The sequence below is a fragment of the Hydra viridissima genome, unplaced genomic scaffold (assembly GCF_058129835.1).
Source record: "Hydra viridissima isolate aposymbiotic clone 2 unplaced genomic scaffold, HvirCarnegie_v1 scaffold_12, whole genome shotgun sequence".
NCBI classification, from domain to species: domain Eukaryota; kingdom Metazoa; phylum Cnidaria; class Hydrozoa; order Anthoathecata; family Hydridae; genus Hydra; species Hydra viridissima.
Window position 1 is genome coordinate 37,501 of NW_028324311.1, and position 16,681 is coordinate 54,181.

The following is a 16,681-nucleotide window of genomic DNA, read 5'->3' on the forward strand; positions in this document are numbered from 1 at the left end:
TAAGTTAAACTTAAAAGAGGAAAACTACGCTAACTTTTCTTTGAAAAAATATTCAAAAAGTACCTTAAACAAAAGAGAAAGCACACCAATTTAAAAAGTTGTATCTTGCCATCCAATTCTTCTTCTGCAAAGTAGCGAGGCTTTTTATGCACTTTTGCTCTCTAACTTAACTCTATTTACGCAAAGGGTTTTATTTCAATGTAGAGACGTATAAAAGAATACTTTGTTAAAAATAATGTTAAAGGAGTTGCGTAAAAAAAACGTCTGAATAAACTTTCTTTGCAAAAAAAAAAAAACAACTAAGAAACAAGCGCGCCTAAGAAAAACCAGATCGCGATTCACTAAGTCAATAGACGAAAGAAACAAACTTTAAAAGGTATTTCTAGACAACAAATTCTATTTTTGGCAATGCAGTTTTTGTATTTATGCAACCTAATTTTGGTTTCACTTCTACTTTATTTTACGTTTACCTTGTATTTTGTCTTGCCTTTTTGTGTTTTGTGATGTCAAGCTACATAATCTAAACTTAAAAGAGGAAAACTAGGCTAGTAGAATATTATGTTGTTAGTTTTTTATGCAGCCTAACTTTAGTTTCATCTATATTTTATTTTGCGTTTATCTTATATTTTATCTTGTCTTTTTGAGTTTTGTACTTTGTGATGTCAAGCTACATTAGCTAAACTTCAAAGAGGAAAACTACGCTAAACTATTTTTGAAAAACTATTCAAAAACTACCTTTAACAAAGTAGCGAGGCTTTTTATGCACTTTTACTCTCTAACATACCTACATTTGCCCAAAGGATTTTATTTAATTCAATATAAACATGCCTAGTAGATTATTATGTTATTAGTTTTTTATGCAGTCTAACTTTAGTTTCATCTATATTATGTTTTAGGTTTATCTTATATTTTGTTTTATCTTTTTGAGTTTTGTGTTTTGTGATGCCGAGAATTTTAAGCTAAACTTAAAAGAGGAATGCTACGCTAACCTTTCTTTGAAAAACTATTCAAAAACTACCTTTAACAAAGTAGCGAGGCTTTTTACGCACTTTTACTGTCTAACGTACCTACATTTGCCCAAAGGATTTTATTTAATTCAATTTAAACATGCCTAGTAGATTATTTTGTTGTTAGTTTTTTATGCAGCCTAACTCTAGTCTCATCTATATTATGTTTTAGGTTTATCTTATATTTTGTTTTATCTTTTTGAGTTTTGTGTTTTGTGATGCCGAGAATTTTAAGCTAAACTTAAAAGAGGAATATTACGCTAACCTTTCTTAGAAAAACTATTCAAAAACTACCTTTAATAAAGTAGCGAGGCTAGTAGATTATTATGTTGTTAGTTTTTTATGCAGCCTAACTTTAGTCTCATCTATATTATGTTTTAGGTTTATCTTATATTTTATCTTATCTTTTTGAGTTTTGTGTTTTGTGATGCCGAGAATTTTAAGCTAAACTTAAAAGAGGAATGCTACGCTAACCTTTCTTAGAAAAACTATTCAAAAACTACCTTTAAGAAAGTAGCGAGGCTTTTTACGCACTTTTACTGTCTAACGTACCTACATTTGCCCAAAGGATTTTATTTAATTCAATTTAAACATGACTAGCAGATTATTTTGTTGTTAGTTTTTTATGCAGCCTAACTTTAGTCTCATCTATATTATGTTTTAGGTTTATCTTACATTTTATCTTATCTTTTTGAGTTTTGTGTTTTGTGATGCCGAGAATTTTAAGCTAAACTTAAAAGAGGAATGCTACGCTAACCTTTCTTTGAAAAACTATTCAAAAACTACCTTTAACAAAGTAGCGAGGCTTTTTACGCACTTTTACTGTCTAATGTACCTACATTTGCCCAAAGGATTTTATTTAATTCAATTTAAACATGCCTAGTAGATTATTTTGTTGTTAGTTTTTTATGCAGCCTAACTTTAGTCTCATCTATATTATGTTTTAGGTTTATCTTATATTTTATCCTATCTTTTTGAGTTTTGTGTTTTGTGATGCCGAGAATTTTAAGCTAAACTTAAAAGAGGAAAGCTACGCTAACCTTTCTTTGAAAAACTATTCAAAATCTACTTTGAGATAATCTAGATTTAAAAGAGGAACACTACGCTAATTTTGCGTTGAAAAAACTTTCGAAAACTACTTTATTCGATAGAGATAGCACACAAATTTAAAAAATTGTATCTAGTCATCCACTTCTACAGCAAAGTAGCGAGGCTTTTTTTGCACTTTTATTCTCTAACATACCTATATTTGCGCAAAGGATTTTATTTAACTCAATGTAAACATACATAGAAGAGCATTGTTACCCGTTTATTTCATGCAGCCTAACTTTAGTTTCATCTATATTTTATATTGCGCTAACTTTATATTTTATCTTGCCTTTGTTAGTTTTGTGTTTTGTTATGTCAAGTTTCATAATCCAATCTTAAAAGAGGAAAACTGCGCTAATTTTTCATTGAAAAAGTACTCAAAAAGGACCTAAATCGATATAGATAGCTCACGATTTTAAAAAGTTGCATATAGTCATCTTCTTCAGCAAAGTATCGAGGCTTTTTATGGTTTTTTATAACTCTCTTATTTACCCAAATTTGCGCAAAGGACTTTACTTAATTCAACTTAAACATGCCTAGTAGATTATTAAGTTGTTGGTTTTTTATGCAGCCTAACTTTAGTTTCATTTATATTTTATTTTACGTTTATCTGATATTTTATCTTTTCTTTTTGTGTGTTGTTTTGTCAAGCTACATAAGCTAAACTTAAAAGTGGAAAACTACGCTAACCTTTCTTTGAAAATCTATTCAAAAACTGCCTTAGACATAAGCTAGATTAAAAAGAGGAAGACTACGCTATTTTTGCTTTAAAAAAACTTTCGAAAAATACCTTAATCCATTGAGATAGTGCACGAATTTATAAAGTTGTATTTAGTCATTCACTTCTTCTATAGCAAAGTAGCGAGGCTTTTTATGCACTTTTGCGTTCTAATTTATCTGTTTACGCAAATGGTTTTTGTTTATTTCTATGTAATGATATACAAAAGAGTATTTTGTTAAAGATTATGCTGCAGGAGCTGCGTAAAAAAACTCTGGTGACCTTTCCTTAAGAAAAAAGCAACTGAGAGACATGTGCGCCTTAGAAAATTCAAATCGCGATTCACCAAATTAAAAGACGAAAAGAACGAACTTTAAAAGCTCTCACTAGACATTTGTGTTTATGATAGGCAATGCAGTTTTTGATTTTATGCAGCCTAACACTTGTTTCATCTATATCTTATTTTACGTTTATCTTATACTTTATCTTGAGTTTAGTATTTTGTGATGTCATGCTAAATAAGCTAAACTTTGCTAATTTTTATTTGAAAAATTATTCAAAAACTACCTTAAACATAAGCTAGATCTAAAAGAGGAAAACTACGCTAACATTTCTTTGAAAAAATATTCTAAAACTACCTTAAACATAAGCTAGATCTAAAAGAGGAAAACTACGTTAACTTTTCTTTGAAAAAATATTCAAAAACTACCTTTAAACATGATTTAAATTTAAAAAAGGAAAACTACGCTAACATTTCTTTGAAAAAACATTCAAAAACTACCTTTAAACATGATTTAAATTTAAAAAAGGAAAACTACGCTAACATTTCTTTGAAAAAATATTCAAAAAGTACCTTAATCGAAAGAGATAGCACACGAATTTAAAAAGTTGCATCTAGTCATCCTTTTCTTCTTCATCAAAGTAGCGAGGCGTTTATGCACTTTTTATTCTCTAATTTATCTCTACTTACGCAAATGGCTTTTGTTTATTTCAATGTAAAAATTTTCAAAAGAGTATTTTGTTAAAGATTATGCTGCAGGAGCTGTGTAAAAAAACTCTGGTGACCTTTCCTTAAGAAAAAGCAACTAAAATAGATGTGCGCCGAAGAAAATCCAAATTGCGATTTACTAAATTAAAAGACAAAAACAACAAACTTTAAAAGTGAAACCATTTTTACAAGTGTATTTTGTAAAGATGAAATGTTCTTATTACATTTTAACGTTACGAAAAGGATTTTCTTCAGTTCAAATATTTATTACAATTTAAAGTGTTAAATAATATTTCAGAGTTAGTTACAGAAACGACCTAAAACGCCTGTTATATTAAGTTAAACGAACAAAATAGATAAAAAAAGAAAAAAAGAAAAGAAATAGAAATTGAGGAAAAATAAAAACAAGAACTTCTAAGAAAGAGCTCTTCTTTTTATTTTTCAGATTTTAGATGCTTAATTCCTTGAATGAAAAGTTGAACTGACCCACTACTAAGGTTGTTCCTAGCCTTCCGTTCTCAAACTAGGCAATTCTGAGAGGCTGTTTGATTAAGTACCGTTGATAGTAGTATCGCACGTAAGAGACTTCTAAAACTCTGATTATTAATTCCTTGAATGAAGAGATGACTTCATACTCACTAACGAGGTTGTTCTTAGCCATCCGTTCTCAAACTAAGCAAAACAGTGAAGTTGTTTGATTAAGTATCGTAGTTTGCTGATTTGCACGTGCACCATTGGCGAAACTGTGATGCTTGGTTCCTTGATTGGATTGAAGAAGCTCATCACCATGCTTTTTACAAGCTGTCCGTTGTTATGTTTTGCAATTCAGTGGTTCTGTTTTGCAATTCATTTTCTGTTTGTTTAAGTATCATCGATGGTGGTGTCGTGCATGCAAACTTTCCGAAACTCTGATGCTTGTTTTTCTTGAATGGAGAGATGAGCTTAAACTTTAGGTGACTTTTAAAACTGCAGTAATTAGTGCCTCGAATGGAAATACGAACTCATTCATTACAGACCAAGGTTGTTCCTGGCCAGGTTCTGATTTTCGAGTGAAAAGAAGAGTCGCATCCGGCCACCGGTCGGCTTTCGACGCAAAACAGCTGTACACACTCGTCCAACGTCCGGTGACTAACTGTTGCAACGAGAAAGTTAGCTTTATTTGTCGTGCAGATTGTCCGCTTTGACGTAAAATGCGACAAGTTTGCTGAACGCTCGGTTTGCGCCGCCCAAGAGTCATTCTGTTTCTGCGTTGCCAGCGTCTGTCGGCTAAATACAACTGTAGAACTCCGCGCAACCTTTTTCACCGCTAAAGTTGTACAGAGCCACACCGAAGGCTAAAATCGACTTTAAGGTCGAAGGTTAAAATCGACCCTAGAGCTTTGAAAACGACGTCACGAAATTTTCAAGACATCATCGAAGAAAATTACGGCGGCCAGATGCAACTCTTAGTACTAACTCTACTAATATTAGTACGTTAAGCATTCCAGTCGAGAGATCAGACGTTTTTTCGTCACCTAAGAGACCGGCCGATGCGTTTGCGACGCTGCGGAAAGAAAGAAGATGGCAAACCACAGGGTTGTTACCGTAACAAACCTCCGTGAGTACCTCCATCTCGAGTGGCTTTTGGGGAAACGTTCGTTTTAAACTCAAAGGGATGGTTGTTAAAGCTCACAAACGCCTGGTTAACGATTTTCTAACGGCAGAGACCGTGTTTACAATGGATGCAGGCCGTTTGCCCGAGCCCAAAGCGCAAGACCTTTCGGAGAACTCCTCTAGGTCGATGCAACGTAACTACTAGACGCGTGCACCTAGCGGCACGTTACAACCGAAGGACGCCCCTCGTGGACACTAAACTCCTGCTTGATATCCTCGTCCCCAGGTTTCCAAACCGTAACCCCAACCCCTTCTAATCCTAACCCCCTTACCCTCTAACTCTCCCCCCTCAAAAAAAAAAAAAAACATAAAAAAGCAAACAAAACGAAAAAAAAACTTGCTTCCCTCCTCCCTTTTAGCTCTAGGATGCAATACCTTTTTGCCACCCTCCGCTAGAAGGGAGTAGGGAGTAAGGAAAACTTGACATCAAAGTAGCGTTTCGTATGAGATTTATTTGCCAAAATTTGAGCGTTTTTAAAAAAGCCAAGACTTCGTCAGAGGGGTTTCTTCTTTTCTCCTAAAGCTATCGTTCGATTAAAAATCTCAAAGCAAAGAAATTCAAAACAAAATACAAAAGCGGGAAGTTTTAGTTTCTGCACCACAAGCCAAGCACTAGTTCAAACTGGAGATAATAAAAGGAAATCGAATGATCTCACTTCTCAAACCACTGAGCTGCCATTGGTCGGCAGTTTCATGTTTGGAGACTATTGAGCTGCCATTGGTCGGCTGTTTAATCGTTGCGATTGGTCGGCAGTTTTATGGTTGGAGACCATTGAGAGATATAAAAGGCACTTTTTTTATTTTGAGCACAACATTAAACGCTTAATCGTTAGATGTTGTTATAATGACACCCTTAGAATGCCGAATTGAAAAAAAAACAAAAACAAAAACAAACAGAAAAAAAAAAAAGAAACCGAAACGGGCATTCTTTTAAGCATAACGTTAAAAGCTAAATCGTTAGAGGTTTTATTAAAAAGACACCTTTAGAATGCAAAAGACAAAAACGTAAAGTTTTGCTTTCCTGGCCACAAGCGATAAAATTGTTAGTAAAACCCAATGTTCGAGTACTCGAACAGGTCCGCTCAACCGTGGATAAAGGCGGAACTAACACACACTACCAACTAGTCACTGTGTTGGTCTGCTGAAATTACAACAGTCCATGAAAAGTATCTCGTAGAAAAGTCATAATTTTGGATCATGGGCGGGCTGCTCAAATGAGCACTCTGCCCAACTGAAACAAAGGAAAAAAAAAAAAGAAAAAAGAAAAAAGAAACCGAAACGGGCATTCTTTTGAGCATAACGTTAAAAGCTAAATCGTTAGATGTTTTATTAAAAAGGCACCTTTAGAATGCGATGTCCTAAAATATTTTCCTCGATATTTTAAAAATTAAACAAATACAAAACTTAGTCTCACAACTGGCGACAACTTTTAATAAGCAAACAAAGCAACAACCTTCCTTTCGAATTCTTTATATTTTAAACTAAGACGAACAAAGAAAAACAAAAACACAAACAAAAACAAAAACAAAACAGAAAAGGGAGAAAGAGTGAGTCGACTGATTTTGCTAAACTGCCTTAGACGAGAAGTCATAAACGTTTGCTGACATGTTAAGACATTTTAAGCCTTTGCTATTATCATGAGGCTTTTGCTCCACGAGCCAAAAAAGTACGCTAGAGTTGACAAACTGCATCGCGGTCAAAAAGTGTAATTACGCCAACACTTTTATCCGTTTTTAAGCATTTCGTTTTCGCACGAACAACAATTAAAGCAGCTCGTTGAGCTTAACGACGTTCGTATTTTTTTTCGAAGCCAAAACTTCGGCTATAAGTAGAATGAAGAGGCACTTCGAAAAACAACAAAGCTGTTCGCAGTCGATAGCAACGAGCGACAACATCTCTGCGAGTCTGGCATCAAGGTAAACAATTTTTTTTTACATTTTCATTTGTTAGTGCCACTTTTGTGTACATTATGTATTCAAAAATTTCTTGCTGACGCTAGATTTTTCGTTTTCAATGAACAACAGTTGCAACCTCTAGCCGTTTGCTAAAACAGCTTGCTAGGACAACCAAATCAATCATATGTTGTGAAAATTTCTTTTTGTTCAACTGACTAAGGCAGATCGAGCGAACGCTTTTTTTTTATAACTTGCTTGTATCATATTGCTATTAAGAAAACAGCGTTGTGTATCCTAAACGTGACATAATTGGCAATTATCCGTAACTAAAAATAAGATAGAAATTACAAACTTGATACCATATTTTAATTACTGTAACAAAACTAGACGTCATCGCGTGAGAAAAAAAATGTTTATGACACATAACCTCTTGTTTTGTTTTTGTTTTTATTATCTTATTTATTTATAATTTTTTTTCTTCACTTTTTCCTTTAATCTTTTTTCTTTCGTCCAAAAAGCGTTTTGAATTTGCCTCGCCACAAGCGATGAAATCGATAAAAAAACCTGCTCGGACATTCTCAATTCTCAACAACAAAAGCAATCAAAGGTCTAGCTTTAGAGCACGTGCGCCAACAGGTTGATGAAACCGTTCAAACATGCCCGATCGCTAGAATTTAAAAAAAAAAAACAAACCAGAAACGAACCAAAATATAAAAAAAAAAAACAAAAACAAAAAAGGACATCTCTAGAACGCTTAAGTTTTATAAAATATTTTCCTCTGCGTTTTTAACCAGCTAAACTGTCGTAAAGTTTTTTCGGTGCAGTTCATTTAAAAAACTTAGTTTTCAACTTTTAAACGTTTTAGACTTCTCGTTTAAGGCAGTCGAGAGAAATGAGTCGACTCACTCTCTCTCTCCCTTTTCGGTTTTGTTTTTGTTTATTTGTTTTTGTTTTTTCTTCGTTTGCCTTTGTTTGCTTTTCTAAAAGTTGTCGTGCCATGCGAGACTTAGCTTTTTTTTTTGCTCAAATTGAGCACAAGTGAGTTTCTAGTCTTGAAAGTGTGCAAAGTGTGGGCCAATCTGGTGGCTGGAGTGATGACACGTGAATGCTGGAAATTCCAGACATTGAGCGGATCCAGCGTACATAGAAAGAAAATGTAGCATTCACGTGGGTCTCTCCTAAGCGTGCCATTGGTCGGTCTGCTGTCCTTAAGTACCCCCCCTCCCCCCCTCAACGTCACGTTTGCTCAACTTTCTCGGTCTTTGGCGCCCAGAGAAAGCTTGAGGAAGGATAAAAAATGGCGAGGTTTCGGTACTGCGTTTTCTGTTTTTCTTATTTGTTTTTGTTTGTTTGCTTGTTTGTTTGTTTGTTTGTTAACTTATTTAATTTTATTTTTTTTTGTTTGTTTCGTTCGTTCGTTTGTTTGTTTGTTTCGTTTGCTTCGTTTGTTTTCCCTTCTTGATGGCACAAAACAGAAGCAAACAAGACTTTCGGTTATGTTCGGTTATATTCGGTTCAATAAAAGTTTGTTGGTTTCTGCACAACAGCAACAACAAAAGTCCCTATGTCCCTCAAAAGCAGTTTCTCCTCTGTCTTAAAGAAGAGCCTCTTTGTAATCGATCTTGTCTGAATGCAGCTCTCCTTTTGCCTACAGGTTTTTATTCCTAGCCTTTTGTTGTTGTTAGTGCCATTGACACTTGTGTCAGCCATGTTGTTGTTATTGTTATACTCTGTAAAAGCAGTTGTTGCTGTTGTACTTGTTTGTTGTTTCTAAAGACACTGTTGTTGCTGCTGTTAGTAATCACCCACTTGGCTTGTATTTTTGTTTTTTGTTTTTTGTTTTTTTGTTTTATTTATAAACACTCTCTGAGTAAGTGATGGTGTTGCTGTTGTTGTTGTTATAGCTGCAATGAGTGTTTGTTAATGTTCCCCCACTTGGCTTGTATTTTTGTTTTCTGTTTTGTTTTTTGTTCTTTTTGTTTTGTTTTTTTTTCTCAACACTCTCTGAGTAAGTGATGCTGTTGCTGTAGTCGTTGTTATAGTTGCAATGAGTGTTTGTTAATGTTCACCAACTTGGCTTGTTTATAATCTATTTTATTTTATCAACACTCTCTGAGTCAGTGATGGTGTTGCTGATGCTGTTGTCGTTATTATGCTTGCAATGGGAGTTGTTACTGTTCACCCACTTTGCTTGTTTTGTTTTTATTTCTTTATTTTATCAACACCCTTTGAGCCAGTGATGCTGTTGCTGTTGTTGTTGTTATAGTTGCAATGAGTGTTTGTTAATGTTCACCCACTTTGCTTGTGTTTTTGTTTTTGTTTATCAACACCCTTTGTGTCAGTGATGCTGTTGCTGTTGTTGTTGTTACAGTTGCAATGAGTGTTTGTTTATGTTCACCAACTTGGCTTGTTTATAATCTATTTTGTTTTATCAACACTCTCTGAGTCAGTGATGCTGATGCTGTTGTTGTTATTATGCTTGCAATAAGTGTTGTTAATGTTCATTCACTTTGCTTGTTTTGTTTGTGCTTTTGTTTTTGTTTATCAACACCCTTTGAGTCACTGATGCTGTTGCTGTTGGTGTTATTATAGTTGCAATGAGTGTTAATGTTCACCCACTTTGCTTGCTTGCTTTGTTTGTTTGTTGTTTTTTTTTTTTTTTTATCAACACCCTGTGAGTTAGTGATGCTGTTGCTGCTTCTGTTATTTTACTTGTATTTATAGTTGTTACTGTTCAGCCACTTTGCTTGTTTTTTAATCTGTTTTATTTTATCACCACTCTCTGAGTCAGTGATGATGTTGCTGATGTTGTTGTTGTTATTTTACTTGCAATGATAGCTGTTACTGTTCAGGCACTTTGCTTGTTTTGTTTGTTTGTTTGTTTGTTTTTTTTTTTTTTATCAATATCCTCTAAGTAAGTGATGCTGTTGCTGTTGTTGTTGTTATAGTTGCAATGAGTGTTTGTTAATGTTCCCCCACTTGGCTTGTACTTTTGTTTTCTGTTTTGTTTTTGTTTTTTTTTGTTTATTTTTTCTCAACACTCTCTGAGTAAGTGATGCTGTTGCTGTAGTCGTTGTTATAGTTGCAATGAGTGTTTGTTAATGTTCACAAACTTGGCATGTTTATAATCTATTTTATTTTATCAACACTCTCTGAGTCAGTGATGCTGATGCTGTTGTTGTTATTATGCTTGCAATAAGTGTTGTTAATGTTCACCCACTTTGCTTGTTTTGTTTGTGCTTTTGTTTTTGTTTATCAACATCCTTTGAGCCAGTGATGCTGTTGCTGTTGTTGTTGTTACAGTTGCAATGAGTGTTTGTTTATGTTCACCAACTTGGCTTGTTTATAATCTATTTTGTTTTATCAACACTCTCTGAGTCAGTGATGCTGATGCTGTTGTTGTTATTATGCTTGCAATAAGTGTTGTTAATGTTCACCCACTTTGCTTGTTTTGTTTGTGCTTTTGTTTTTGTTTATCAACACCCTTTGAGTCACTGATGCTGTTGCTGTTGGTGTTATTATAGTTGCAATGAGTGTTAATGTTCACCCACTTTGCTTGCTTGCTTGCTTTGTTTGTTTGTTGTTGTTGTTTTTTTTTATTTTTATCAACACCCTGTGAGTTAGTGATGCTGTTGCTGCTTTTGTTATTTTACTTGTATTTATAGTTGTTACTGTTCAGCCACTTTGCTTGTTTTTTAATCTGTTTTATTTTATCACCACTCTCTGAGTCAGTGATGATGTTGCTGATGCTGTTGTTGTTATTTTACTTGCAATGATAGCTGTTACTGTTCAGCCACTTTGCTTGTTTTGTTTGTTTTTTTTTGTTTGTTTGTTTGTTTGTTTTATCAATATCCTCTGAGTCAGTGATGCTGTTGCTGATGCTGTTGTTGTTGTTATTATGCTTTCAATGAGAGCTGTTACTGTTCACCCACTTTGTTTGTTTATAATCTATTTTATTTTATTAATACTCTCTGAGTCAGTGATGCTGATGCTGATGCTGTTGTTGTTATTATGCTTGCAATGAGAGTTGTTACTGTTCACCCAATATGCTTGTTTATTATCTATTTTGTTTTGTCAACACTCTCTGAGTCAGTGGTGCTGATGCTGATGCTGTTGTTGTTATTATGCTTGCAATGAGAGTTGTTTCTGTTCACCCACTTTGCTTGTTTTGTTTTTTCATTTGTTTTTTCATTTGTTTTTTGTTTTGTTTTTTCATTTGTTTGTTTTTTTATCAATACCCTCTGAGTCAGTGATGCTGTTGCTGATGCTGTTGCTGTTTTTGTTGTTGTTGTTGTTATACATGCAATGATTGTTGTTACTGTTCAGCCACATTGCTTGTTTTTTTAATCTGTTTTGTTTTGCCAACACTCTCTGAGTCAGTGATGCTGATGCTGATGCTGTTGTTGTTGTTATACATGCAATGATTGTTGTTACTGTTCAGCCACATTGCTTGTTTTTTTAATCTGTTTTGTTTTGTCAACACTCTCTGAGTCAGTGATGCTGATGCTGTTGTTATTATGCTTGCAATGAGAGTTGTTACTGTTGTAGTTATGTCTGTCATTTGTCCTTGTTAGCAAGTTCTATTTGCCCTCTCTTGCCTTTTTTCAACACAGTTTCTTTCTTTGAGTCATATGGTTGCGAGATCCTCTCAAACTCCATCTCTTTATTTATTTGTTTCTTTTCTTTTTTTTTTTTTTTTTTTTTCTCATTCTCCTTCTCATAATAGCAATCACTGCTGCCACCATGCATGTAATGCTAGTTGCTCTCATTCTTTTTCATTTGCTAGTGGAAACTTTGTTTCTTCTTGTTGCTCTCTTTTCTTTCTTTTTTTCTCTTTTGCAGAGGATTCGAAAAAACACAGCTCTTCCCTGCAGTTGTAAACATTCCAGGATTGGATGCAGGCAGAAGAAAAAAACTCTCACTAACTGTTTTCTTTTTTTTTAGCATAAACCGTTGCAAACAAACACCTGAACATGTCTTCTTCACAAGAAAACAACACTGTTGTTGCCCCTTCTCCGAACTCTAAAGCAAAACAAAAGAAAAGAAAGCAGTCACAAGAACAGAGAGGCTTAAAGCTCAAAAACAAAGTCAGGGCCGCATTAGTTGCAGCGTGTGGGTCCGTAAACAGGGTTGTACCTTTCTATGGTACCAAGAAGAGGTACGCTGTTAGCTGTCCGATGCCTTTGTGCAAACATTCGTCCACAAGCATTAAAAGACACTTGACTAAAAAAGATCATTCTTGGACTTTGGATGAAGCTTCCATCTTTTACTCTGCAATGGTCAGGAAGTTTCAGCATGCTCGTCTCGAACGCAAGTCCGGCTGTCCAAAACCTTACCCCTGTTTGCAATGTTGGAAGTATTACGACCGACTGGACATACACTTGAAAGAGACTCATTTCTACGATTCCAAGACGATCAAACAAAAGATTGCAGAGGCAAAGCGATACGACAACGAGAAGCTCTATGTCCCTCAATTTATTCGACCTGCCTTCTTTGGTATTAAGCCAGTAGCTGAACAAGCGTCTGCATCAGGCTCTGCATCCTCTGCTCCTGGGCCTTCCTCGTCTTTTTCTTCTCCGGTTCTTTCCTCTGATCCTCTTTTAAGCTTGCCCTCATCAGTTGCTGGTTCGTCCGAGGCTCCTTCTGCAAACCACTGCACCTCTGTAGAAAACAAAGAGCTGAAAACCGAATCCGTCCTTGACTCTGATTTCGATTCCTTAGAGCACTTGGTTTCCAGCTCCTATGTCTTGACCGAAGAAAAGAGACTCTTGTTTCAGTTGGACAAAGATGCTTTTCACTTTTATTACCAGTCAGCAGATGAGCTCTTCAGAGACTTTGAAAAGTGGCTTGTGGTAGCCAACAACAACACTTGGTCACAAGCAAAGATCTACAAAAATGCAGTTGTGGAAATATTGACATGTTGTGACAGCACGCTGACGCTGCACCCGAACGCTCTCACCAATTCCAACGTTTTGGAGGATAGATACTTCTCCTTGCACTTTAAGAAAATTCAGCTCAATTCCAAGCTGAGTGAACTTGACCAAACAAAAGCCATGTCTTGTCACACGTTGTACAACCGCCTTGTCTCCCTTTGTCTCCTGTTTCGTTTCAGTGAAGCCAGGAACGTCTATTTCGGACTTTCTCATGAGGCCATCCGACGTTTGCGCTGCAAGGTGGATGAGTTGCGAAAAGTGCTGAGGCCCTTTCGTTCTTTGAGGAGGAGCCTTGTGAAAAGAAGAAAAAGCATCAACATCATCAATGTCAGTTTGCTGACCGAATATGGCAAGTCTGCATACGTAAGAGACTTAGTGGAATCGATTAGAAAGCCGTCTCTTACACCGACTAGAGACAATGCTGTGTCTCTACGAAACCATCTTCTGCTCTCTGTCACTGTAATTAACAGTTTAAGAAAATCTAACATTGCTCTTTTAAACATTAGAGACTACATGGCTGCTGAGAAGAGTGAGTGTGGATATTGCATTGTGCAAGAGCGCTACAAAACAGCATACAAGTACGGAGCCAAAAACATTCTAGTGCCGAACGACTTGAATGTGTTGATCGATATTTATTTGCTGAGATACAGAGACCTTCTCGTCAACGACTCTCACTACATGGCTGCAGACACCAAGACTGTTTTGGAGTTGAGCGACTGCTACAGGCCCCTTTTTCCTTCGGTGAGAGCCAACAAAGACGAAGGTGTGACACTCGGTGCAACTAGAGTGCCTGTTTACCAGATGGGTTCCTCTGCTATCACCTCTAGCCAGACGTCCTGCTTCAGAAAAAGCCAAGTAAACATTCCCATGAAGCGTCTTACTGCCACTTGCATTCGCGGTTCGATAGCCACTTACTTTGCCAACAACAGCAAAGAAGATCGCGAGCGGTTTGCTACACTCTACATGAAGCACAGCAGACACACAATGGATAGCTTTTATGTGTCCCAGTGGAACGCTGCAGAGGAGTTGCGCTTTGCCCTGGGCATCGGACAGTCCTTCGGAGTCATAGAGTCTTTGACTGTTGAAAAGTCTGAGAGACCACCAAAGGAGGAGAAGGATGTGATGGACTGGCTCCGAACTAATGCAGAGGAGTACGGTTTTCATGATGTTGAGGACATTTTTGAGGAAGATTCAGACTCCGGTTCTGACTCTGAAGAATGTGCTGCTACTTTCGGTTGTACCACAGTGGTTCTATTTTCTCCAGCTGTAGAAAACAATGCTCCTTTAGAGGACAGCAACGAACATGTTGTAGATTTCTTGTGTGAACCTACCTCAACTCCTGTTTCGTCTGTTCCTTCTGAACAAACAATCGCTGGTCCAGTTCTTGAACTATCCCCTGCTCCTGCACAACTAGTTCCTAATGAACAAGCTGTTTGTATGGATGTAGATCAGACTCTAGCTGTTCCTGTCGGCACAGCTTGTTCTCCTCTTGCATTAACATTATTTCCTGATGAACCGGATTTTATTGAACACCATGCACAACTTTCTCCAGTTTACTTTAGTGAGCAAGTGGTTGCCAAACTTGTTTCTGCTGCTCCTGCTCAACAAGTTGCTTTCAGTCCTTCAAAAGAGGTCTTTTCTGTTCTGCTGGAAACAGTGTCTAATGTTGCTTCACAGCAAGATAATCTAATGGCTGTCACACGTGTTTTCCATGCTCCTCCTGAAGCTGCTCTTCTTGAACCTGCTCTTCTTGAACCTGCTCTTCTTGAACCTGCTCTTCTTGAACCTGCTCTTCTTGAACCTTCTCATAAGCAAGTGGTTGCCAAACCTGTTCATGTTGCTCCTTCTCTGCAAGTTGTTTTTAATCCTTCAAAAGAGGTCTTTTCTGTTCCTCTGGCTCCTAATCTTGTTGCTCGTCAGCAAACGATGGCCAAACCCAGTTTGTTTCTTTCAGCTGTTCCAGTCCAACAGGCTGGTACTGTTCTTGAAAAACAGCCCTCACCTGGTGCTGTTCAATCTGTTGGTAGTCTATTTAGCCAAAGTCTTGCTTGTACATCCAGAGGTAAATTCTTTTTGATTTTTGATTTTTATGCAAATCTCAACACGCTTTCAAAAAATAAAAATGCCCAAATTAACTCCTTGCCCTATTGTTATTGTTAAAGCTGTAAAAAAAAAAAAAAAAGAAAAACAATAAAAAAAACAAAAAAAAAAACAAAAAAAACAACACAGAAGTGTGTATGTATTTGTTGCAGGACTAATTCTGTGATTGCTTAAATGTTTATACAAGTGAATGATACTAAAACTGATTATGTTTTAGAAGTAAAAGATCCAAGAAGAAAAAAAATCAAGTTGGAAATGCCATCTTTCACTGAAGAACACATCGGTAATGTAAAACCTAATTTATACAAACATATATAAACACAAACCTCTTCTTGCACAATTTCAGATGGTTAACTGTTAACAAAAACTAGCCATCATTGCTAAGTGCACTTTTAGAAAGTTGTGTCTACCCGATTTCTAATGATGAAGTTAGAAACATCACCGTTAGAAATCATGCACAGCTTGTTATTATCTCTAACACTTAGAAACTGTTGATGGTTTTTTTATGAATTAGAAAAATGAACATGGTTTTATTTTATTTCAGGATCAACTCAGCCAAGAACAAAGGAAAACAAAGCAGAAGTTAGCCAATGCCAATTAGGTAATCTTTCAAAAACCAGTTGTTGCTATCAGTGCAAACAATAAGGTCAACAAAAAAAACAAATAAAAAAACAAAATTAATCTTGTCATGCTTCAGAACCAAATGAATATTCGATTTAATCTCTTTGTGTTATGACTTGAGTTTGTAAAATTTTAGATGAAATAGTTGAAAAGCTGAATGCCTGCCCTGGCCACAACGAATGGTTCAACACCAGAAGTTTTCCTCGATGTGCAGCTTTAGTGTTGGCATACATCTTGCAAGACGTGTTTACAGATGTAAGCTCAAGTTGCTCGTACAAAGATTACCTTGGCATCTTGGCAAATCATAGCAGTGACAAGCTCATTCATGTCTTGCAAAAGTACTCCTACCGAAGCCATATTAAAGACAAAATTAAAAACATGAAGCTAAAAATTCAAAAAGAGGGTAGTTTAGAAAAGTTTGTTCAATATGGCAATATAGTGAGACCGTTTATGTAGTTTAGAAAAGTTTGTTCAGTTTGGCAATAAAGATGGGCCTTTTGTGTAGTTTGTTTTCTCTATGCTTTTGCAAATATATTTATCTGTTTTGCTAAATACATAATAAACAAGAAGTTCTGTTAAACTGTTCTCACATTTCTTATTTAAAGATAGTTCAAACTTTTTTTATCTTTAAAAAAAAAAAAAGTCGTTTTGTTATTCTGTTAACACTTTTAATAGAG

The 16,681-nt window shown here is 35.8% G+C and overlaps 1 protein-coding gene across 1 annotated transcript; it reads left to right on the forward strand.

The window, feature by feature from the left end:
* Positions 1-11,539: 11,539 nt before the first annotated feature.
* Positions 11,540-16,623, forward strand: LOC149880551 (uncharacterized). Its single transcript, XM_090068159.1, has 4 exons — positions 11,540-15,345; positions 15,601-15,666; positions 15,928-15,984; positions 16,141-16,623. Exons 1-4 carry the CDS (start codon positions 12,324-12,326, stop codon positions 16,458-16,460), a joined length of 3,465 nt encoding a protein of 1,154 aa, XP_089924285.1. The 5' UTR covers positions 11,540-12,323; the 3' UTR covers positions 16,461-16,623.
* The last annotated feature ends 58 nt before the right edge of the window (positions 16,624-16,681 follow it).